The sequence below is a fragment of the Numenius arquata genome, chromosome 12, assembly GCF_964106895.1.
Source record: "Numenius arquata chromosome 12, bNumArq3.hap1.1, whole genome shotgun sequence".
Taxonomy (NCBI): domain Eukaryota; kingdom Metazoa; phylum Chordata; class Aves; order Charadriiformes; family Scolopacidae; genus Numenius; species Numenius arquata.
Genome location: NC_133587.1, coordinates 39062542 through 39088654, shown reverse-complemented (window position 1 = coordinate 39088654; position 26113 = coordinate 39062542). Strand labels below are relative to the sequence as shown.

The 26113-nt window shown below is 41.5% G+C and overlaps 1 protein-coding gene across 1 annotated transcript in view; it reads left to right on the top strand.

Moving 5' to 3' along the window:
• Positions 1 to 26113, top strand: part of LOC141471274 (sodium channel protein type 5 subunit alpha-like) — a 217763-nt gene that overhangs the window by 171214 nt on the left and 20436 nt on the right. Inside the window, exons 20-22 of the mRNA XM_074157715.1 lie at positions 2961 to 3115; positions 6970 to 7143; positions 22665 to 22787. Of these exons, the coding sequence (XP_074013816.1) occupies positions 2961 to 3115; positions 6970 to 7143; positions 22665 to 22787 (452 nt within the window). The remainder of the gene's footprint in view (positions 1 to 2960; positions 3116 to 6969; positions 7144 to 22664; positions 22788 to 26113) is intronic.

The window sequence follows — 26113 nt, the reverse complement described above, 5'->3', positions numbered from 1 at the left end:
GCTTTTACCATTTATTGAGTATTTTCCATCACAAATGAAATGACTTTGGAACTCATGGTGCCCTGCTCATTAGTATTTAATTTGAAGGTGATTCTCTAATTTTAACTGTGCCTGAGCTCAGGTAATCAGGCTCCCTGTGTAATGGAAAGACAGATTCCTCCAGGGAATGATTCCTCCAGCTATCTTACAGTGGGGAAAACCACTTCCTGAAGATCCTAACCTTTTCCAACGGTACTTACAGAGCATTTCTTCTGCACTTACAGAGCACTTCTGCTCTGTAAGAATATGACAGAGCATGTCATACCTGTTACTAGCAGAGTCTAAGCATTCATCTAAGAGACTAAAAAGCCAAGTAGAAAGTAACTTAGGAGAACAGAGGGGAAAGTTTCTGGACAAATGTTTTAAGTCTGAAAAATGCTGATTTTTTCCAAATGAAATTGTTTATAAGAATAAGGTAGGCTCAGGGAAAGTTTGTCACTTTATTCTGCTAGAAATGGTGGTTACCTCTGGTGCAAAGGGGTATTTCAGCTTCCCATGAGAAATCCACACTTACATAGTGAACAGCCTGCTCATTAGGCTGTTCACATGATGAATAAGGGATCTAAGGCCAAGTCTTTGGTCTTCCTGATCCAAATCTGGTTGACAGTAAGGTGACCCATGTACCTGCACAACAGCACAGAGTGTGGACCAGACACGTGAAAGCTGGTAATGACCACACAGGTGGTGGGGGGAAGATGTAGCATAAGAGTTCTCTGGCAGCACTGCAACTAATGGCCACCTCTGTCATGTCATGCTGGTGGGATTGTACCGCCTGGGCATCTCTAAGCAGAGCTGCTATATGAGTTTGTGAGCTCAGGGATCCTGGTACCATGCCTGAAGTCTGTTCCATGTGCCTACTTCCTATAAATATACCCAGATCACATGCATTACCATCTCTGAGCACTGTACTGGTTTTAGCAAAAAGTAGTGACTAACATGATATCCCTTTATCCCTTGACATGATTCTCTGGTGTTCAGCATTGATGTGCTTATAGGGATAAAACTTTCCTTTGTTGGAGTGGTACCTGACCTACAAAGAGGCAGAGAGCTGGTTCTTACACTTCTAACTTCTCCTAGCATTATGTTCTTCTCAAATAGCTTGATTAAATTAGAGTATTTCAACTGAGCCCAGAATTCTCTGAGTTCCAGAATACAGTGGTAAACTGGGAACTGGTGTGGGTCTGTGTGATGGAGGCATTTAGAGGACAGGTAGTTACTTACATCGCTGTCCCATTACCTTTGCATAAATGATTTACTGTCCTGTTAGTCCCATACCAACACCTCATACATCCAAGAGCCTACACCTACCAAACATCTCAGAAACGTGGGGAAAAGGGGACATCTGGGAGTGGTTCATGTATGAAACATCCTACAGTTCTGTTGCTCCATAGCAGGGATCTGGATTAATAAAAAAATTAAAGAAAATGCCGGGAGGACCACAGCAGACTTAGCTGCTCTCTTCCTTCTGGCAGAGCCTGCTGGCAGCAGAGCCCCAGTTCCAGCTGCTCGGGAATCCCAGCATCCCGGGAGTTGCACTTGATCTCCTCACATATCACATGCAGCTCAAGCGCCTCTGTTATGCCACCTTGAATTAACAGCTTCTGCTGTCTGCGTAACCTTGGCACTCACCCTCTTTCCTTCCCCAGCTTCCCTGCCTAAATATTATTTCTACTTGCGATAACTTTGCATTACATCACCATGGTGAGATGTCCTCCCTTGTCACTTCTGAGCAGTTGTTGTATGCTTCAAGACATGTTAGTGACCCTGACCACTGTTCAGCTTTGGAAGCAGTTGGCCCATGATTTTTTTCTCATGATGGGACTGATAAAGCTCCATAGCTTCATCTCTTTCTATACAACACCTTTATTAAACGTAGGGTAAAACCATTGCTTTTTGAAAATAGTTTCTGAGGGTCATTCTCACCAGCAAATTGAAATTGTGAAATTTTAGTCAAGTTATGTGACTTAAGGCTGAATGGCCAGCCTGGAAAAGGACACGTCCTGGCTACCAGGGTGTCCTCTAACACAATTTTAAGCTCTTACCCAACACAAGGCAAAGTACAGGTTTTTTTTTTAAAATGGGAGAGATAGATCTGTCCATTACCAATGGATGTTGCTAAGAAGACTAAAAATGGCCATGGTTTGGCCTATCAGAAATCCATGTGTGGTCCCCATCACCACCACAGCATTTAATTATCACAAAGTATTTATCACGAAGGTCAGAAAGTGCTATGAAACACCTGTGGGGAACCCTCAATGGGCAGAAACTGGATATCTAAATTTCTGCTGACATCAAACTGGATTTAACCACCTAAATATCTTTTCCAAAAGTATTTTTCTAATGATTTTCTTAAGCTCATGAGAGTCCAAGAGATTAAAATCTGCTCCTGCTTTTCCAGTCTGAGCCTCTTCAGTACATTGGTCCCATTTGCACTGCACCACCTCCTCCCCTCATCTCCCTTTCATCAGATTTCCACTTTAAATCAATAATTCTAGTGGTACCATAATACCAAGAAAATATCCTTTTTCCATTCAGAAGGATGTGGAGACTATTGCTGGAGTCATTAGTCCTGACCAGGGGTGCTGCCTGAGCTCAGCTAACACAATGTGATCAACCTGGGGTGCTGGTGACTCATGGCCAATATATTCTCTATAATAAAAATCATTGGAAGAAATCACTTGCGCACATTTTAAGTAATTTGGAATGTTTTTTAGTAGAGGAGTGAGAGGAGGAAACGGAAGGCAGAGCAGAAGAGGTTGGTGAAAAAAGCAAGGGAGGGAAGACTCCATGCAATTGCTAGAAGACTAGACTCCAGCTTATTGCTAGAAGAAATCTTGTTTTGCAGCTCCTTATTTCAGCTTTAAGAATTAAATGGCCTTTTTTTTTTATAATTACTTTGTTTTTGTTTTGCTCCTTTTCAGTTTGTGTGCGATTCTTCCCGTGCTGTTCAGTGGACATCACAAAATTTCCAGGAAAAATTTGGTGGAGGCTGCGGAAAACCTGCTACAGAATCGTCGAACACAACTGGTTTGAAACTTTCATCATATTCATGATCCTGCTGAGCAGCGGAGCCCTGGTAAACGTTACAGGATTTCCTAGCTGGTTGAAAGTGGACGTGGGTCTCAGGGAAGGTGTTCTCCAGTTAGCTGTCTCTAAGACTTTATGAACCCATACTGCTCACTTCTCAAAGCAAAGCATATTTGGGGCTAAAACAGGTCTTCTGCTTTTACCATATTGGGGTGGGGGGAGGGGGGCTGTCTTCTGTTATAACATAAAATTATGATGTGCACATGTGTTGAAAAGCAAATCTTTAAGGAAGTCTGTGAGAGGAAGTATCCCAGAGTTACTGTTCAGCATCCCATAACTGCTCCATGGTTGTTCCCATCTGGAGGCTTGTGTTTTGCTCCAGGGATGGCATTTTTTTTGGTTTGGTTTGGTTTGATTTTGGCTTTTTTTTTTTTTAATTTAGCACATTTTGTAGCCAGCAAAGCAAAATCACAGAAGACACAGCGGGCACTGAATCAGTGATACACATGGAGCTAGTGGGTGCCAATCATGTTTTGTTAAACCACTGTACGTTGACCGCACAGAAAGCTCCTGCTTCCATCCAAATGGATGTGTACGCATGGAAGCTGGTTGGTCATTGCCCAGGACTCTGATAAGGGATCCTCTCCTCCTGAGATCCCACAGCATACTGGGATTATCCTCTCTGTATTATCAGCCCTGGGCTCTTTGTAGCGGTGGCAGCATATATTTATGTTGCTTAATTACGTGTCAGGAATGTCACTGAAGTTGGTGGGATTTGTCTCAGGTTTTTATCTGGGCATAGAGTAAAGGGGTATATCAAGAGTTCTCCAGGCTTTGGTCTGGTGGCTGCTGATCTTCTTCTCCCTGATAGAGTAAGAAATGCATCTACTAAATTTGCAGGCAGTGCCATGTTTGGACAGGTTATCCATGTATTTCTGGAGGTGAGGATTAACTTCAGCCAAACAGATGAACCTGCCTTAAATAGTAAGAGTAACGTTATCTTAGAAAGGTTCCTGCTTCACCTCCTCATGAATAATCATGGGCAGAAAGGCATGATGCGGGATGGCTGGTAAGGTAAAATTTAGTAAAAAGAGCTGGAGAGAGAACAGGCAACAAACAGGATAAGAGTAAACTACATCACAGCACCGCACAAAAGACGAACACCCCACTGGGCTGTATAAATAAGCATGTTCTTCCACTCCAGTTGGCATCAAGGAGGCCTCAGCTGGAGCACTGGCTTCAGCTCTGGGCATTGCACTTTGGGAAAGACATGGGCTAATTGAAGAAAATCCAGAGGAGAGCAACACAAATTATCAGTGGCCTAAAAAAAGAGAAAAACAGAAGTACTGGGTTTATGTAGTTTAAGGAAAGTCTCTGCAGGGAGACAAGAAGATGAAAATACATAAATGTTAATGGAAAAGGAAAGGAATGGACGATTCTCCAGGTCCACCAGGGATGGGCTGAAATTTCACCCAGTGGATTTTATTTTACTATGAAAAGCAAGAAGCTGAAGAACTGGGTAAATAGTAGGCTGCTGAAAAGTGTCATAGCTTTGCTGAAATCAATGGAGTCTGTCAGTTTTTGTACCAGTTTGAGGATCAGCATGTTAATTTTTTAACACATTTTAAAGGAGGCATGTCACTTGCTATAACACACTTTAGATGAATACACTTCCTTACATATGTAATTAAAAGTGCCTTAGATACTGAACACTGCAATATAAATCTCATTTAATTTCCATTGCATGTATTCATTTACTTTTTTGGGGATTTTCAATTTAACCGGTGCAATTCTGTATAAGGGTAAATTATGCTGCATTTTCTCACGTATCAGCACTGTGCTTCTGTATTTGGATGGAAGATGTTGAAGGGAATATGCAACTTCTTTCTTCTGTTAGTCTTGGGTGAGCTCTTCCAAAAACTGAGCTCATCTGGCTACATCCCTGGGACGTGCTAAGTTCTTAAGGGAGTTTAAAAGCCAGTATATATTCGTGTGTGGTAGTTAAACCATCATAATATATCTATAGCTTGCTGCAAAAGATCCAAAACCCTTTCTTATGCATTTAAGCCATTAGCACCTTAACTGGGATTCGGTGTTTTAATAGTAATTGTGGATAACACTGCAGGTATCCTGTTTAACTCTTTTTCAACACGCAAAGCAAAGCAGGAAAAATAACCCTTAATGATGTTTTATATTGCAACGATTTCATCTGTTGTACCATAAAACAATGCAAAGCACCAGAGTTTTGTCATTTGGGTAATATCCATAGCTCATACAGAAGTACAGTGCACCTGAGGCATGCAGGTAGTATATTTTTCATCCCTTATTAAGCTGCTTCCTGACTCACAGTGTGCTTTTAGTAGACAAAACACACTATATTTTTTGACAAGTCAGTAGAAAATAGGGAGAGCAGAGGAGGGAGAGGAGGAAATCGCTTTAAATAGTTTGTTGTTATTTTTGCAGTAATTGCAAAGTACAGCAAGTCATCTGACAAAGTGAGTGAGCCCCTACAAGAAGTGATAAACTCCAATCATCTCTCTGTGTATTGTTTTCTGTGGCTTTCTCCAACAGCTCTTTCACACCCTTGAAATATCATTTTTGAAGGCAAGATAGGAGACAGAGTTGCAGTGAAAACGTCACCCCAAAGTGTGGGGACAAATGGACAAGCTTTGGCACAGGCTGCCAAAGCTTTCTTGTCAGTTTAATTACTGTTCCCTGGCAGGCAAAAGAGCAGTGTGACTGCTTGAGTGACAAGTAACACACTTCTTGTATCTCCAGGCACTGGGTGTTTGCTAACTTTTTGAAGTTCCTCAGAAAGCAGCTACAGATCTTGAAATATGTAAATGCAGATAATTAAGAAGATTAGCCCAGATCCCCTCAAATAGCATTTCGCTTTCTTGCTGCCAAGTGCTCCGGGTCACACGATGGGACAAGAGTAGTATATATCAAAGCTTGGGTCATCCAGGTTACAGGGACACGGGAGCAGCTTGTGTAATGATGGTCGATTGAGTAGCAGGGGAAGCAGACTGTAACCACTGCTTAAAACCCCCAAATGGGCCATATATATGCAACCTTAACACTAGGATCCTGCATTTTATTTCATATATATTCTAAAGTCAAAGCTAAATTATGATACAACTTTATTTGTTTTGTTTTCATGGGCATATTGCTTTATATCTTAAATATTTTAACGGGGTTATTAAGTTGCTTGTACTTGATACAGATACTGAAAGTCCTTTGATGATGCCCTGCATAAGATTAGTTAGAGAGACAGATGAGATGGGTAGATAGATACCTTGACCTTTAAAACATAATTGTTCTGTTAAGTGAATAGTAACAAGTATTTCTTGAGGCAGATAGTTGTAGCTACCCTAAATGTGATGGCTGAACAGAAGCCAGGGAACTGTGGTACTCTATAACGCAGGCTTAAGCAGGTTAATAACCCAATTTGTCATCATTAGCAATAAGATGTATTTGACTAAATGCAATAGATTCTGCCTCCTAAAGACAAGCATCCTATGCCCTGGGGCACCTGAGGTGCCCCGATAGCAGTGGCACAGCCAACAGGAGCCCTCGGGCAGCTTGGGGTGGCATCCTGATCACACATGCGTGTCCCCAAATCTAGGGTGCTTGAGCTCCTCTTGCACTCAAAGGATGTCAACTCAATACAGCCAGTAGAGGCTGGAGAGAGAGACAGCTAAACATGTGCCTATGATAAGGGAAAGCTGAACAGACCTCTGTTAGGGTCAGTCCTATTTGTGCCTGTGCACTCATTGTGATGGTAACATTAAAATATATCAGAAATCACAGACAGTACAAATGATTCTATAGACTTGTAGCGCAGCACCAGGGCTTTCCAACACAGCTTAGCAGAAGTTTGTAATCAGTCTTTTGTACTTTCAGGCTTTTGAAGATATTTACCTTGAAGATCGAAAAAACATAAAAACCATGCTGGAATATGCTGACAAAATATTCACTTACATCTTTGTCTTGGAAATGCTCCTGAAATGGGTGGCTTATGGCTTCAAGAAGTATTTCACCAATGCCTGGTGCTGGCTTGACTTCCTAATTGTAGATGTAAGTATCATTTTGGAACTACAGTGCTTCTTGTGTTGGATTTTATATGTAATGTATTTATATTTTATATGTAATGCATAAGAACGGGCTGTTAAGTCTGGCGGCTTTGTGTTTGCAAAATGACAGCCATCACTCATTCTGAGTAACAACCCTAGCTAACCTTAAAGGAAGCCTGGAGACTTGATCTGTAACCCTGCATCCCCAGGAATCAGCGTGCCAGAGCAGAGGAGATCATTGCTCAGAGGTGTCACCCTGCTAATTTGAGTCACATTCCCTTCTCGGCCCTAGGAGCTCGCTCTTTCTTTTAGCATTTAACATCTCGTTCCACACTCCCGCCTAGCACAAGGTCCAGTTACCTCCGACTGCTCCACACATGACCTCGACACACAAGTCTTTCAGCAGATTAGAGAAGCTGTCCTTGGCGTAGTTTCCCGGTGAGGCTGCCAGGGGCACATAACACTATGTTCAGTACCATCTCCCAAGTATTTACCACTGAAGGAGTCCAGAAGAAGGCGTTAATAGTCCTCCTGTTAAAGCAATTTCACTATTACAAAACCTTACAAAATACTCCAAATCCTTGAAATATCACTATGCCTAGTTCCCATAACAAGGATAATCCTTAAAAGCGAGTAATAGTTGAACAAAAAGGAGCTCATGGCCCAGAGCGTTGCTAGAACCAGGCATGTCCCCTCCAAAGTTTCACATTGCCTGGATGTGGGATCTGCCAAATTCAGGATAAGCCAGCAACACCACATCCTCCTGATGAGGGTTAAGGTTTCATCACAGCCTATCAATAAGGAGGCAATTATCTCCCTGAGGCCATTTCTTATTAGCTTGAGATATTAATGTGGAAGGCTGGCAGAGCTCTGCCATGACTGTGTAACTTATTAAACTTTTGATAAATTATTTTTCCCCATTTTACATCTGAACCTTGACTCAGGGGAGAGCTGCGCTTTCTTTGGCCCTGGTCCAGGAAAGCACTTCAATGGGACAATTTACTTGTTTGAAGTTATGGACATGTCTAAGTGCGCTGCTGGATCAGAGCCTTTGGAAGCTTCTCCAGAGCTTTAATAAATTGATTTATGAAAAGGAAGTTCTTTACATAAATTGTAGGTCATAAATTCCTCTTTGCATACAGGCTTGGAAACCTCTTAAAGGGAAGCCACTCATTGTTGACAGAATAGCTTCAATAGAAGAGGAAGGCCTGGTTTAATTATTTAACCACAAAATTGGAAACCACCAATTCCTAAGTTATAGCCCAACCCCAAAAACTCTGCTTACTGTGGCTTAGGTCGAGTGACACGGCTTTTCTTTCCTGGTTTCAGGACTAATAGGACTCACATAAAGTATTGTATAGGCTTCCAGGAATTTGTTAGTGGAGTTACTGTTTTAATGAACTTCTGAAGACTAGAAGGTCTGGATGAGGGCTTGATATTGTCACAACTCTTAAGTAGGGGTCTTCCTGATGGGAACAACAGCTTGTACCATGAATTTGCTGAAGTAGTTTGGAGACCTGCTGCATCATTAAAAGTTTGAAATGAGTTCCCACTTCTTAGAATTATGTACTTTATAGCACAATAAGTGAGTAAAATAGAAACTAAGCTAGATCCTGTCCTCCATGTGAAAAGGCCCCATGGAACAGAAACTACATGAGCATGTAAAGTCAGCACATAATCCCAAAATTTAGGCACACGTTTGCTTTTTATTAGTGGGGTTTGTGCGTATAATGACAGATTTTAGAGGCAGTCACAGGTGGGCTGGGAAAAGGGGCTTCAGCCTCCCCTGCCACATATCCAGAGCACATTTGGCATAAAAGAGTGCTGTTGGGGAAAGGGGACCACAGGCTCCTGGGACTCCACTTATTTCCAGCAAATCCACCCCAGAGCCTTTTTACTGACCCAGAGATTTTATTTTCTTAACCCCCATATTTTGCAGGCCCCTGAGCTAGCCAAAAAGTTGCTTCATCCCTGAATTGTTTTAGTTAGTAATTGACTCAAGAAAATTGCTCTCCCTTTAGTGTTCTTGGTGAATAAAGCTTTTCCCCATGCCCCATTTTCTTCAAAGCCATTTCCCAATGCGGATTATGAGAACCCGGTACTATATTTTTAGCGAGTTTAACAGGTGCTCTTCTCCTACCCTATTGCTCACACACCCGGCCACTCTGAATTGGCAGAGTAACATGCTATCATTTTTCCAGCACACTTTTTATTTCAATTTACATTTTCTTTTTGGTCCTTTGAGAACCAAATCACTGCAACTGAGCTGCAGAAGGGATTGAATGGGTGAATTAGCTGCTCCAAAAGAAGCAGATGAACCACTTGTCTGATTTTCTCAAATTTATTTGTTTAAAATTATTCACTTAAAAATTCCTGATCTGCAAATTATTCATTAGCAGTTTGGTATTGGTATTCAAAATTTAAGCTGTGATAGTTGATTTTTCATTGGACATGTGAAACCATCTATCATCTGTGTTTTCTCATTGTACAAATGAAACTCAGAATCCTTTTTCTGTTGTGAATAATTCATAAAACCAGCTCAAAATTTACAAGTATTCACGATTTCTAAATGGCAAGCAAACCCAGAGGGGGTATAAGCATTTTGCTGCTGATTTTTTTTTTTTAAATTATTTTTTGTACTTACTCTGCCTTGTGAAAGACCTTTGACACCGATTTGGGCCTGTGGAACAGCAAAGGCTCCATCTCACAATTGTGGATTACTAAAGAAAATTCTGTCTTGCAAAGCCTGAACATCAAAACACACAGTAATCCACAAACAGAGAGCTATTTTTGCTGGATGTAGAATCCCTATAGGATGATCTCTGATAATGGGCTTCTCTGCATCTCAAAGAAGTGTGCTAGTGTAGCAAAACTCTAAGAGAGTGCTTTTAAACACATTGCAAAACAATAAAGTCCTATCAACAACGCTGCAACAGATTTCTTTGGGAGGAAGGGAGAAAGCAGTAATCGACCCACAAAATAGAGGCTCATACTTCTCAAATATGAGAAGAAACTTCTTTACGGTGAGGGTGACAGAGCACTGGAACAGGCTGCCTAGGGAGGTTGTGGAGTCCCCTTCTTTGGAGATTTTCAAGACCCGCCTGGATGCAGTCCTGAGTAACATGCTCTGACATGCTCTGGGCAATCCTGCTTCGGCAGGGGAGTTGGACTAGATGATCTTTATGGTCCCTTCCAACTCTAAAAATTCAGTGAAATTCAGTGAAATTTCAAGTTAGGGCACCTGGGAGAGATGCCTTGGATGTCTGCTGAAATTTGGATATACTGAACAAATAGCATTAATGTACATGTTACTTCCCTGCAAATGACAAGAATATTGCTAAAAGTAACCCCCTTCTACAAAGCTTTTCTATGCACATGGATTGGAGTGGTGGGCACTCAGTTCACAGCTCTTTTCAAATGAGGGAAAAGCAGAGACTGCAGTGTATCTGAAGTGCAGACAGCCATCAGTATCACCATCGGGAATGGTGTTTATGCACAGTCCTCTTTGCTAGGATGCACAGGCAAATATTTTCACAAAGAACAGATATTTTCCAAGCATTCGTGCAATCAAAACCTCTTTGTACAAAGCAGATTAAACAAGGAGTCTGAACTTGGCCAGAGACAGAGGCACATGGCATTCAAAACAAATGTTTATGAAAACTGCCCTCATCAGGCATGTCCTGCGACAGGCCGAGGCAGTTGGATTTTAAAACAAGAGGCAGATAAATACCGTTTGTGCACACTGGTGTCATGTTTGATGTTCCTTTCAATTGTTTCCTCTGACCTATAAATATTATCTTGAGCTTATCGAGTTTGAGCTTCAGCCAACTAATTCTGCGCTATGTCCCGGTCTCTGCTGACAGGGGATGGATTATTCTATTGCAGTGGTCAGTTCGGGAAAGGCATCAATCTGGAGCTTAGCATCATTCAAAGACTGGAGGTGTTGCAGTCACCAGCTTCTTTGCTCGTTGATTGTGCACTGAAGGCAGAGGAGAGATGCTGGTACCCTACAGAAGTCGTCAGAAGAAAGCTGTTAGGAAAGCAATGTAAAGTCCCTAACACATTAGTAAGAATGCCCAGAAAAAAAAGTGACAGCCAAGTTTCGTTGCCTGTGGCATACCCAGAAAAATCCTCTTAAACGGGCACTAATGTCATCTCTCCGCAAAAGTCCATTATCGCAAATCCATCGTCTCCATTGCAGCTTTTGTGTTCAATTTAATTGACGAAACGTTAGTCCCAATCCAGGCTTAAAAAAAACCATTTACTGTTTTTGGAGATGAGGGGAGATGAGGGTTTCTCCACCAATTCTTTCTAAGATTATCCCATCTTTCAAGGTTTAATACTTGGGGAAAGCTATTTTCTTAAGCAATTGCTTTTTTAGAGATGCTGGCTGCCTCCTTCCCCTTCAGCCGTCTCCAGCAATGGGTCCTAACGCTACGTCCTGCAGCAGGGAGGGGAAGATCATCTCTAGTTCTCAATTTTTGCCCTGATGCCCCAACCAGTTTCTCTCCAGGCAAGTCATCACAAAGAAAGATTGCTCCTTTCCTCCCTTTTCCCAGAGAGCTGCTCTGCCGCCGTGGAGGCAGGGGCTCACAACAGCGTTAAGCAATGTATCTGCCTGCAAAATAGTTCAAGTGAGGCTCAGCAATGGATTTGGAGGCCAGACATCTCAAATGAGTTATTCAACAAGTCCACTAGGCAGGATGTTGGAGATGCTTTTATGGTAGTAAAAGAATATGTATCTTTCCCCCCCTCCCTATATCTTTTGTGAATGGTTTTAGCAGAACATGTTCCTGGTGTTTGCCGGGAGCTGCTGAGTTTGTGCCTAGAGCTCTGTATTCTCCATTGAGCAGCTCTATTAATTTCCTGCTTACTGCCAAATTGCCCGTTTGCTTGTTTGAGAACTGCTCGTGGATGTTCAGTCATTCAATGCACCATCATTTTCACTGAATGCTTAAAAAAATAGAGATATTACATTTTCCAAGATAGTTTCCTGGAAAGCACATTCTCTAAGATTTCTAGTTAGGATACTTCACTGCCAGACAAGTTAAAGAGCAGCTAATAATCTCTGATTTTGAGATGAACAATTCAAAACAGTCTTTCTATCCCTAGTTAAAAATTGAATTGAATTAAATTATGCCCTTGTGTTGGATTGTCTTTAAATGACAATTAAAAACTTGCTGTGTGAAGTAAATATTGATGGCTTCTGATTACTTTAATTGTTTTTTCCATCTGTATTCCCTGTTGATTAGCAAGGTGATTTCTGTTTGCTTTACCAGTAATTACACAATCTGCTGTAATGACTTGTTCCCAAACAGCACTGAAATCCAATTTGTATTCTTGGGAAATTACCCTAAAAGCATGTGGATTTCGTTTACTTTCTGTTCAGAAAAGCACACAGGAACAGAATGACAAAAACACAGCCAAGGCAAAGTAAAAATAATATAGCTTGTCACTTGGAGAAGCATCTCAAGAGTGAACTTATTAGTGCTCTCTGTGAGTTATCAAAAATCCATGGGTTACAACGGGGTACTGTTACTTCAGAGCTCATTTTTTGACTAGTTTTCTTCCAGTTCCTCAAGGCAAATGCTCATGTGGGATTTTTGAAGATGTCTCAGTGCACATTCTTCTGGGCCTCTGCTGATGACATAAATCTCTCAGATAACTAACAGAAAAGAGAATCCCTCTCCAGAAGCCAGGGAGCCTGCTTATGGGAAAAAAAAAAAAAAAAAAAGCCAAACAAGAAAAGGAAAAAAATGGTGGTTTACTACATGTTGCCTAATTCAGGATAAGCGAAAAAAAAAAATTCCACATGAAGATAAGTGGTTTTAATGTGTGTTAGCAGGTCAGCGGACGCTGTAAATCTCCCTTCTGCCTCCCCATGCTTTATCTCAACATAACACATGCAAAAACATCCAAATGCCTTGTCTTATCTTGGGTTACACCTCATGTTAGTTACCACATAGATGCTAAAAGGAGAGCAACCAGGCTTTGCCAAGTGGAAGCACAAGGTCGGTCTCAGACAAGGCACAGAAGGACAAAGCACACTGGAGTCGGAGGAAAAAGGGACAGTAAATGAAGGTGAGGAGAAAAGTCCAGCAGCAAGCACAGCTCACTGCCTGCCAACCCCTTGCAAAACAGTTGCAATAGGAAGAATTACTGCAATTATTGAAGAAATTCAATTACTGAGGGAGAATTTCAACTTTTCAAAGTGGTGTAAAAAAACCCGCCTCAACTCAGATTGTGCTGAACTAGGTTTACCAGCCATTTTTATTTCTTGAAGTTATTTAGAGATAGAGCACATTTCAGTGACCTTTTTTAGAAGAATATGCTTGAAAAGAAAATAATGAATAAAACCCTTGAGCTCTCGCATGCATCTTGCTTGGCCCTTTCCATTGCTGTGAGTGTAGCAGCCAAATTCCTTATACAGAGATGTTCTCCCTTGCACAGAGGATCAGAGCTGAGGCAGAGATGTAGGCTGTATTTAACAGTCCAGACAGGGTCCTACATGCTCTGCAAGGACAGAGGAGGATTGTCCTACAGGTCCTCTCCCTGAGGACCTTTGCAACCCCTTCTTCCCACCACCATTGTGGCTCCATCCAGGATGGCCAGGGCTACTCAAGAGGCTGGTGGCAGGAGAAGGGCGAAAGAAGAAGTGAAGGGAGAGATGCAGCCTGCAGAGGGGTCAGGAATTCTTTATTGTGGGGGGAGAGGTCAAAGGAATTGGGATGAAATTTGAAAGCTCTGCCCCACTGGCATAGAGATTTTGTGCTGGCCTCCTACCCTGGTGTGACTGGCTTTGAGCTGCTTTGGGAGGAGACAAATGAAGGTGAGGACTTGTGCTTGTAGTATGGAGGACTCCCACTTGTACCATCATCCTTTCTGGCAGAAATCAGGGAACCTATAAGTCTTCAGAGTCCCTCTCCATCCTAGCATATTCAATACAATATCGGGATCAACTCAGGTTCAAGAATCTAATGAAACAGATGATTTTCAAGCTAAGACTGTCATATTTGCCACATCAACTTGGTATTTTTCATATTGATTTGGAACATCTGATTAAATAAATGCTTTAGGGAATCGAGCAAATCTAGAACAGCACCTTGTGGAAACAGCCCCAAAAGATTTTTCTCTCTTTTTTTTTTTTTTTTTTTTATTTTTTATTTTTGCATCACGTCATATGTAAGTGGGGTTGATCCTAATCCTGCCCAGAAATAAGCATGCCTTCAGCTCAGCACCTCAACTCCCACCATCTGGGATGGAAATGGAGCAGAGTCAATGGGGCTGAGTCCCCAGGGGAATGTTCTCACAGTAATCACTATGCACACCCCTGGCATTATAACGCTGTCTTCAAATAATAAATAATAATCAAGCATATTCCCCTCTACTCCTGACAACAGCATTCAGCATCAAGAAGGAATCCTGGGATGAATTGTGCAGTGTTTTTGGAGATCTTTTTAAGGGGAGAATATCTTTCCTCTTCAGCTGCCCGAAAACAAGGCTGTCTCCACACGACGTCTGGATGAGAAGCAGAATGTAGTTGATGATGAAGAAATTCTTTTGCTCTAAATCCCAGTAGAAATACCAGACTTTTCAAGGCAGCTGCACCCCCACAGCCACTGCTGCAGCAACAAGGAGAAAGACTTTGGGCCTTGGCCAAGGTTTGGCCGATCAAGGAGTGCCGTGTCGTCCCCCAAAATCACAGCGATCCCTCTGCCATCCCTACCCAGTGCTGATAAATGGGACATGGAAGTCTGGCAAAGGTCTGTCTGTTTGCAGAGAAAAGGTGAATCGAGGCAGGCTGAAAATCCATCTGGAAAGGGTGGGGTGGGAAAACTGCAGATCAATAAGTCAGTTTGCTGTCGTCTCGGTGGATGTAAGCTCGCAGCAGCAGGTCGTTCGACTCGCCCTCAGAAATTAGCTGAGTTTTAATTCTTGATTTGCAGCCATTTGCCTTGGGAACTGACTGGAGTTGTTAGAAAATCCAGAGCAGGTGTAAAGGAGGTGACAGATTAAGAGAACAGCGAGACGTAAAGAGGTTCTTCTGGAAACCGCCAGGAAGCAATTAAGATGCAGGAATGATTTATTTAAAAGCATTTAAGCCAACAGGAGTGGCACATGCTGTTTGCAACAAGGCTGCCCTCTGAAAAGGAAACATCGCCTTGAAAAGCATGGACACGAGGAACAGGAAACAAGCTGAGAAGATGGAATATTAACAGAATTTCGCAGCCTCAGTTTGAGTATTTGATGGGGGAAACAAAAAAAAAATAAAAAAAAGGAGCGGAAATGTCCTGGAGGAAAAAACATGATGTAAAAGCCTTTTTAAACCCAAGTTATATGAACTAGCATTGGGCTTTCCAGGAGATAATTTTTGTTTATAATTAATCCAGGCACTTGTGTAGCCCATCATATTATTGTACATGAGAGCACTCCACAAGCAGTAATGAACTCCGCTGCCGGTGAGAGAAGCTGCTCATTAACTCATTTGCAGACAAGCTTTCATCTCCACGCCATGGACTAACTCCAGAGCAGCCTTAAGAACTTCGCAGTCTGTACCTGAACGTGAGGGTTGTGATTCAAGGAAACAGGTAGCAGAGGTGGGAATTTGGTTTTAGTCACCTGAGTCTCTCCCTAGTGTCCTAATTTTAAGACTTTCACTTTATGCCCTTCATTCATAACATGCAATTTCTGGATAGGCAGGTGCAGTTATACGGTTAGGCATCTATAGGACAGAAAATACAATGTCAGAATGAAAGGTTAAAGAGATATTAAAAAAAAAAAATAAGGTGATAATAAACATCTGCTGAGAAATGGTAGATGCTGAATGGAATACTGACCTTATTACAAGCCCTTTTCACCCAGCAGTATTTCAGTGTGGCAGTAAGAAGTTCCATGTATTTCAATTTATTTGCATATTTCCCTTTCCCTGTAGTTTTTCCAGTTTACATTTTGAGGTACAAACCTAATTTTGTTCCTTTTTAAATCAAGGGGAGCAACTTGGGACTGCAGGCCTGGCTTTTAAAGCCAGCGGGCTGCTGCTCAGGCTGTGAAGATCTGCTCTTTGGGTAACGCTGACCTTGGCAGCAATGGACAGGAGAAACTAGACTGGATTGAAAAGAGGCACCCTAAGTAATCCAAGCTCTCTTTCTTCTACTTTTTTTTTTTTTTTTTGTAAAAAAAAAAAAGCACAATTAGAGAGGGAGAGACAGGTGTTCCTGGGGCACACAAAAAGCTCTTTGAAAGCACTGGGGGCCTGCATTAGCAGAAACTGCTTATTTAAATAAGTGGCCAGAGCTTTCAACTCAGCTGCTGTGTTCCCTTTCGGATATCCTTTTTTTTTTTCCCCCCCTCCCTCCCCTCTAATGTGAAGGAGCAGGTTAATTTGATGAAATCCCTAGCTGCATAAAACATGTGCTGTTGCCCAAACCAGGAAGGAGCTCTCCTCTTCTGCAGCTGTGTGCTGCAGCAGGCAGACGTTTAGTAGAGGTTCTTCTTGTTCTCATGGGTTTTAGGATTTATATGACCAGCCAAGGAGGATTTTCACCATTTTCCAGGAAGAACTCCTTGTTCCCTGGGCTCTGCTATTAATTCATCTCAGTGGTGATCTGGGGTTAATTCAAAAATGCAGTCTATGCTGAGCAGCATCTGTCTTTGAATGGCGCTGCTCAGGTCTGCTTTCAGCTCGGTCCAGTGGGTGCTGGCTGGTTATCTGAAATGATGTGCTTTTCAGCTGGTGGGAAGAAACACAAAAAAGAGAGGAATGGCCCCTATTCCATCTCAAACCCACCTCCTTTTTATAGGAAACTGCCAGCCTCGGGTGCAACACCGGTCCCGAAGAATGCGCCCTTCGGATTACTGCTGCCAGCATAATTTCATGGCCAGGGAGTCTGTGTGTGCAATAAAAATGTATGTATATAGGAAGGAACACCATTACTGTTATAAATGCAATTGCTCCTTGGGAAAAAGAGTCTGTGATCTTTTGATTAAAGACCTTTTCCCCTGTGTGTGCTAAAAGGAAGCTGCATTATTGCACTTCCTCCTTTATAACTGTTTTTCTGTAGCTTTAAAATTCTCTTTTGACAACTTTACTGGGGTTTGCGCTAGTTTACAACACTGATTTCCTATGTTACCGTCAGATAGTGAAGACATATATACCTAATGTGTAACTTTGTCTCTGTGCGTGCATAGTGAACAATTTTAATTATCAAAAAAATGCTGCCTAAATCTTGAATTACTGCGAGCACCAATGTGCTCCCTATGGGATCCTTCAAGGATTTTAAAATCTTTGAAAGTTTAAAGGAATGCACCATATAAAGACTACTCTTGACAAGAAGCTGAAACATTTTTAAAAGAGCTCACTTTGCTGTTGTTCTCCCCCTGCTTTTTCTTCTACCAGGTGTACACATGGCACACCATGGCCAGTACGTAGACACAACACTGAGCACAGTGGCAGCCTAACACTAAATAAGGCATATTTCTCATCTCAAGAATGATAATTTCACATTAAAATAGTAAAAAAAAAATAGTGGCAGCTACTGATAAAATGTCCTGATTCCCAGACAAGACTTTTTTTTTGTCCAAATTATATTTGGCCATATATAGATATTATATATCTATCTATATATCTATATATATCTATATATAGATATTATATATCTAGTAGTGGATTGTCAAAACAATTAAGAAATTCAGACATTAATCTCATTAGAACATACAAGTAATAACTTTGAACAGCTATCAGCAAGGCAAGTCTCTTTTCAGATCATTGCCTGTGTTCTAGCAGGCTAAATTCATTGATTCTTCTTGATTTTGCCCTGGAAACACATATGAATTCCGTACAACAGGGCACTCTAGACCTGAGCTGCTAATGCCACTAAGTCACACAGATGACAGGAGGTTGGCTTTTAAAACACCTGGTAATCCCCATGGCTGGTCTTTCTAGCGTTCAATGCAGTCACAAGATTTAAAAGCTCTCATTTTGTTCTTGAACATAACACTGAAAATGGCAAAAATTAAAGCTGTGGAGTTCATTTATCTCTCCCTTTACCCAGTTCCAGGAGGCTGTCACACAAAACACTATAAAATCTGTATAGATAAACTTGCATGTAGAAATATGTCGGACTATAGAAACACAGAAATACAGGTATATAAATACAGGTATATAGATAGTATGTATTTATAGATATCTATATAGAGAGATATATAGATACATAGTTATAACTATCTCTGGGCAAAGAAAGTAAGGAACAGGGGCAACAAACTTCCTTAAAGGCCAGGATCAGAGAGAGCTCAATATCCCCTGCCTGTCTACAATGGCAAGAAGAAGCCAGGGTGTGTAGGTAACATCATCGTGGCTTTGCCTGGAGCCAGAGCTTTGCTGGGAAACTCTTACCATTGAGCCAGGCAGTAATTGCTGACTCAGGGTGGAATAAATTTTGGGAAGTGGCTGCAAGTGTTGTGCTCTTGTTGGGCTGTGCTGAGGTGATCTGAGGAGAGCAAAAGGGAAGAGCTGCCACATGATTTAAATCCTAGTCCATGTGGTTGGTGAGACTTTTGCCGTTAATGTCTGTGGAGGCAGGATTGCATATACTGAATTATGAGGACCACTCCCCACCTTAGAGACCCTTATTGCTGGCCAGGCTGTACGCTGGGGTTCATGCTAGATAACACATTCCAGTGAGGGCATCATCCTGGGGACTTTAGAGGGGCTGAATAAACAGCAAGTCAAGGGGATAAGGAATAGTTTAGAGCTAACATGGAGGATATTATTACTTGATTAAGTTAAGAGAAGGAAGGCTTAGACAGTAAGCTGTGAAAGCTTCTTAGTAAGATCTAACAGTTTCTGGAAAAACCCTCAAAGGAGATGCTGGAAGCAAAGCATCTGCAAATAAGAACAATAATAAGGCTTCTTGGGCCAGAAGGACGGGCGAAGGAGGATGAGCTACTCTGTAGCTTACCTGTTAGCACACATGCCATGTGAAAGGTGAAGGTGAGATGAAAGCTCAAGCCCAACAGCAGGTTATGCGTTTTATGGGAAATGGTTCCAGGTGATAGTGACTCCTTGGGAGTCACCTGCTCTCCACGATGTTACAGTGCTGCCTGGTCTTTAGGGGTATTTGTTTTACTGAAAAACCTACAAAACTCTTCGCAAACAGAAAAGATTAGAAACGCATGCCATATTGTGAATCTGGAGGCTATGTTGACCCTGGAGGTGTTTTCTGGGTGCCAGCAAGTTTCTGATACCAAGCAGAGCACAAAGTAGAACCTTGGAGTAGCTCTGGGCTGCACAGCCTTGTAACAGGAAAAAAAAGTAACAGAAACAGCTGACTTCACCTTTTGCTGTGATTATGTGGGGCAGTCAGCACCAATTTTGAAAACTGCTTGATTTTTTTTCCTAAAAATAGCCTTCTGGGTCACTTTTAATCAAGTCCAAATGACCAACTCCCTGTCTTAGTAATTCTCCGATAAATAAAATTTGACGGGGATACCTTCAAAACCAACTGCTGAGGATTTAAACAAGTTGTCTCAAACTCAGTTCTGACTCCAGCCTTGTAAATCATTGCCAAATATCACTCAGCTTCATGTCCTAATCCTCTGAAGAGATAGCTAATGCTGTGTAAATCTGTGTCAGGAGGAAAACAGCACCTGTGATGTGTTTCAGGGTGACATTTACGGCACTTTAAAGAAAATGGTAACCTATTCAGATCCGAAGTCTGGTCTTGCAGGATTTGAACAGAATATCTTCTGCCTTGAGAAAAGGGAGTAATAGGACTTGAGGGGAGAAGCGTGCAGGTGCATGATCCAAGATGGTTTGAAGACCTTGAGAAGATCTGACTTTCAGTCATTGTGGGTGAAGCTAGCAAAAATGGGCGTCAGGTGCTCTCTATTTGATTAATTTTCTTTTAAATCGGTGCATTAATTTTACAGATGAATGAGCTTTCCTTGAAATATGTGAGTGTGGAGATCTTGGTTTCTACCATTGAACATGCTATCATTGAACTGTTTTTCTCATACCTCCAGCCTTGCTAGATAGGAAGCTCCAAGGCTTTGTGAGGTTAAGGCCATTTTCTGCACTCAACTTTCCACCAAAGGCAGAAACATGTGCCACAGTGTTAATCCTATCATGATAACTCATTATCGCCCATTGTATTAGAGTTTTAAGATGACTTAGTTGAATGGCTGCACGTTTTCTTACTGCTATTAGACAAATCCTTCAGCCCTTTCTCCTTATTTAGGCAACATTAAGTCAATGGGGAGAGTGAATGAAAGGAGAAGGCTTTGGGCCTGTATGTTAATGCAACTTCAGAGTACAGGATGTAATCAAGGCTGGTAAGAAATAGGGAAGACAGAAAAATTGGAAGCGTTGGTGAGTTTAAGATGGTTTTGAAGTCAAACCCAGATTTTCATCTTTAACTGTGAGCATTGACTGAGCAGGCTTGAGGTGAAAGAAGCCTTACTAGTGAATATATGTCAAACATATAGCATTACTTACTCTAAAATAACTTCTTATGCATGCCCATGTCATGGGTTCAGATCTTAGAGATGGAAGCAAAGGCTTCACTGGTGATTTTTACCTCCCCGGTGCCTAAGAGTCATAAGACATCAGACTTTGAATCCAGTCTGCCTGTCCACTGTGATGTTTTTACAGCACACTCACCCCTAAAATGCAGAAGTGTTTATCAAGCCCTTCCTTCAGCATAAGCCACCGGGTCTGTACACAAGAGGTGAGTTTGTGTCACACCTTGTTAAAGAGCGACATGTTAAAGCGTGACAGTCAGCTTCTGTGCCACTTCCTCGTCTGCAAATCTGGGCTGTCTTAACCCGGCAGATATCCAGCCTGCTGCATCCAGCCCAGGCCTGGTGTCTCTGAGACCTCCCGCCCTTAGGCTCGCTGTCACCCACATGCCACAATAAAGCCATCAATAGGTAAATAATTTAGCAAATTGAGCAACTTTTACAAGGATGCTTAGCTGTGCAGGCAGCGCTTGTACATAAACGAAAGCATATTCAGGAGGAAGGTCGCTCCGTAGAGGACATGAGCTTGTGACTTAGGGAACCAGGCTCATCTTATCCTGCTTTATCACAGACCTCATGGGTGATGCCGGGCTGGTCAGCCAGCAGCAAGGTTCAGAGGAAAAATCATCCTACCCTAAAATGAATAGGAAGATTTCCCACCAGAGCTGGCTGTCTTTACAGGGGAGCCTAGAGTTTCCTTTTACATTAAGGACCTATTTTTTATATAGCGGAGAAGAACCCCTACTTTTAGACTTTGCTTCTATCTTTAAAATGGCAATAAAGCACACTGCTTCCAGATAAGTTTTGCACGCTCATATTAGTAAGTGTGAGATAATTTGATACCAAGATAACTGAGGCTGTGAAAACAGCTAAAGTAAGATGGGAGTCAGGGAACTGTGATAAGCAGTATGCACAGGTCCCTCTCTTCTAAGAAAATAATATTTTATAATATGTGGGGATTGATTTTGGATCCTTTTTTAATACATGTAAATTGGCACGATACCTGTGGTGTTGGAGAGCTGTTTGTTTCTCACTCCCAGCTCGGTAAGAATTCAGGCTGTGAACATGGATTTGAGCACGGAAACCTCAATTGCTCCATGTGTCTCTTAACCTGACCCATAATCTCCACTGCCATTGAGTCCATCCAGACTCCAGTCCTGTGCCTGATAGGACCATTGCTGACCAGCTGGGCACTACAAAAGCTGTGAGAACATGAAGAGTATTGGAACCCATCCATGCTTTCTCCAGTTTTGGAAACAGACAGTTTATTTCAAAGAAATAGCCTTTGAGAAGTATAAACCTCAACGCTGAGCACCTCTCAAGTTTCTTTCTGCCTTAGAGGCTGTGCAGAAACCAGAAAAAGTGAAAAAGTACAGAATCAAAGGGTCATGCACATCATTCTTTTAGAGCCTGTGGTATAAAGTCGTGTCTATCAGCAATCCAGGAGACTTGTTTCTAATCAGTAAGTTTAAGATCGGCAACTGAATGGTAATGCTAAAATCTTTTATCTCTGCTGGAAATGGTTAGTTCCTACAGGTGCTTTCACCCAGAAAGCCCTAAATTATAACACTTATGTGACTCATATTATCAATAGTGGAAGATACACACACCTTGAGGAGTGTACAGGAAACCTCCAGCATGGGCATCACAGAGAGGTAGTTTAGTAATGGTGATCACTTTTCTCATCCACTTTGTGCAAGAGGGTTTCTGTGTGCTCAGTTAAAAGAAAACTGATGTCTTTGAAAGTCTATATTTCTATAAATTTTGTATTAAAGTTGAACAAAGGTTTTGTGAGTTGGTAAGAATTCTGTATATGTGTGGGTGTAAAAACTCCTTTTTTCTGTGTTGGTCTAATTTAATGTCTTCCATTTAAGGTGGAGGTGTTTTTTCCCACTGTTCCAGCTGTTTCCAGCTAACCATCTGTTTCTTTTCAGGAAGGAAAGTCAGAAGAGAAAGAAAGTGGCAGGACTGTACTAACAGATTGTATTTTTGCTTTGTGTCTCCATTCAGGTCTCTTTAATAAGCCTTGTGGCCAACACACTTGGCTACTCCGAGATGGGTCCCATTAAATCCCTCAGGACCCTCCGAGCCCTGCGACCGCTAAGAGCCCTGTCACGATTTGAAGGGATGAGGGTAAGAATAGATAAAGCATCGTTCAAAGCTCAACTGTGTGACACGAAACACGTAACAGGGAACAGTTACACGTGGTTTTGTCTTCATTTTGGAAGACATTTTTGTCTTCATTTTGTCTTCATTCTGCCAAAGGAAATGAATGATAATGCTGTATCAAAACAACAAAATCAGAAATCCCTCCTTTGTCTTGATTGCAATTGTATTATTACAGCTCTATCCTCTAGTGGATTTAATGATAAACTAATCCTGCTGCCTAACTTGTCATGTTGTGCTTCAAAAAACAGCTTTTTGGCCAAGGAAGCATCTGGCTAACACTTACCTCTCAATTATAAGGTGTATCAGGGGAATAACCAAGCTACAAGTTTACTCCCTGCTTTTGATATGTATTAAAATGAGACTGATTGGGAAAGTTCTTAGGGACATTTTCACTAATAATTAAAGGAAAAATTAGAAATGCTAAAGATAGGGAAAGCAAATGAATGATTATATAAAATTTTTCCTTTGAACAGATTGCAGTTTTAATATGGAATGTCAGGATTTACATTAAAACTATGTGGCTTCTGTTTGTTGATCCATCTTGTGCATCCATCTCTTTCCCCTCTGCATTCCTTTGCTGGTGTGGCTATATCCATACAGGATACTTGTTTATTTGTTAAGCCTAACTGCTACACTAATCAATTATTTTCTAAATAAGCACGTTATTTAACTCCTTGCACCATGCATGACTTGCAGATGATGACAACTGTGTTCTGTATGAGCGGAGGTTACTGCTAATCTTGCAGATTGTATAGTAAGGTAAAGCAAATCTGTGACAAAATTACACGTAAAACATTTTACATTGTTTGATGATCCCTAATCTCTCTATGAGGTCAAAGAAAATGCTACAGCTTTCATACTGAGGTATATTCAGGGTAAAGCTTTCCTGTAGACAAAATTTTGGTCTGAATCATCAGTGACTAAATTGTGTAGTTCATGCACTGAGCTCCTAGCAATTAATGGTTCTTATTGCAACACCCTTGCAGCAAGACACGCTGAAGGCTAGAGAGCCTAACGACTGAGCTCACCCAGGAAATATGGTGATAGAGCAATTTATGAAAACCTTGTACCCATACTTCACCAGTTCTGTGGATGACCAGAACTGGGGGTCTATGGCTTTGTCCCACAGACCTTGTGATTTTCTAAATCACATCATTTTTGTGGATGGAGAGCAGACAAATCTAGTTGCACACCACTCTTCTCTGTGCTAGTACTAAGACAAAAAGATTCAAGAGGCTCTATTCATCTGGGCACCCAAACCTGAATTTCTTTGCTCATCACACTCTTTTCAGCAACCAGGGCAAAATTTTAAAGGTTATTCCCAAAACAAAACAAAAGCCAACTGCAGATCCTCAGCTAGTACAAAGTGATGTTGCACTACTGACATTAATTAAAGCTGTCACTCCTATGTCATCTGATGACCTCACACCAAGTCTTTATTAAACATACGTAAATCGAGCAAACATTGATATCAGCAAAAGCTGCACTAGTTTAACCACCAGAGTGATTTGTGCATGGGCTCTCTCAAATCAATTTAAATCTGGCTTATGAAGGCTTAGCTTCGACTGGTGGATTTGCAAGTTCAGGCGAAACCTCTTTAACATACTCTAAGCTGACATAAGAATGTTCACTCATGACTTTGTATCAGTTTAACTAAATTGGATTCAAACCTAAAAAGCAATGGGAAGACTAGCCCAAAGCATTGGAAAAGTGCGACTGAAATAGGAAAGAAATAACACGAAATAGTTCACATCTCTATCAAGAGGCTTTCTAGAGCTCTGGTGGAGATCCTACATGGTGTAGACAAACAAATCAGCCCAGCAAGTTTCCGTCCTAACATGCTCATACTTGTAGGATCTCCTGGTCCCTGACTCAACATCCCTTTTCTTCCCAGTACCATTGCTGCAGATGAAATATATTCAGTCTGTTGGAGGTAGTGAATTAGCTTGTAAGCTATGATAAACTGTAATTGAGAATACGTGCTATTGGAAAATCAAATCATTTTATTTTTAGTTTGTCTAACCACACTTAACATGACTAGGGACAGTTAGACCTTTCATTATTAAGAGTTCATATGCTCCAAAATGCACAGGAAAATTGCCAGCACAGTGATGGATTAAATAATGATAATGTTGAGAAGCAAACACTGACAGTAAGAAAATAATAATAGTTTGCTCTATCATAATGTCTTTTTCCTGAATAACTGGAAGATTTCTGCAAGGCTAGAAGAGGAACACATTCTCGTTTATACTGCAGTAAGAAACTAGTTTCATCGACGCTGTACCTAAATTTGGGAAACAGTTCATCCTGAGGCAAGGGCACAGAGAAGCACTTGGGTGGCCAAGAGGACCTGTTACCATTAGACTTCAGCCCTTTCCCTGTCTTCAAACAGGCTGGGACCTGTCTGAGTTTGAGACAAGTTTCAGCAGCTCCCATCCAATGAGAGGTCGGCAAAATAAGGCTGAACTGTTGCCATCTTGCCCCTCTGTCCCCCAAAAGACCCCAGTAAGACCAGTATCCCACCTGACAGTCACTGCAGACCCTGGGGGTGCCATGCACGTGCCACCACCCTGCATCACCCACCTCTTCCCCGGCCATAATAGTGCCCAGCATAAATTAACTTAGGTCTGCCTGTCCCGAATCATGAAGTCTCCCATGTCTCTTCATTTGTTGTCCATCAGGGAATTATTTCAGAGGTGCCACTTCCCTACAAGTTTCTTCCCAGCAAGGGAGGTTATTGCAGTATTTCAAAAGGATGAGTGGGATGATGATAGACCATTTAATGTGAAAATGATACCAGGCAAAGTCATGGTGAGGCTGCTACAAGATACATGCAGGAAAGAAATAGCATAATTAATGCTAGTTAGCATGATTTCATGGGAATAGTTCTTGTAAAACCGATATGGTCCTTTGATTTGATTACAAATTATGCTGATGACGGTAACTGCACTGATATAATATCCTTAGATTTCAGAGAGGAATCTGATACCGTGGGACATTGTGATGAAAACATGGGCTTTGTACCAAGACAAGTAAACATATTTTAAATTAATTTAAAATGGGTGATGGATCTCGAAAAGTAATTGTAAACAGTGATGACACTGTAAATTTGGTGATGAGTGTCTCAGGGTGAGGGATCTTTCAGAATAAGAATTGTCCTTAATCTGGATTTTAACAGCATCTGGAAAAAAATATAAAATCTTTGCTGACAACACACAAAGTGAGCGGAGTAGTAAGTGATATTATGGATAAGGGAATTATACTGACTGATCTGGATCACAGTGAAAAAC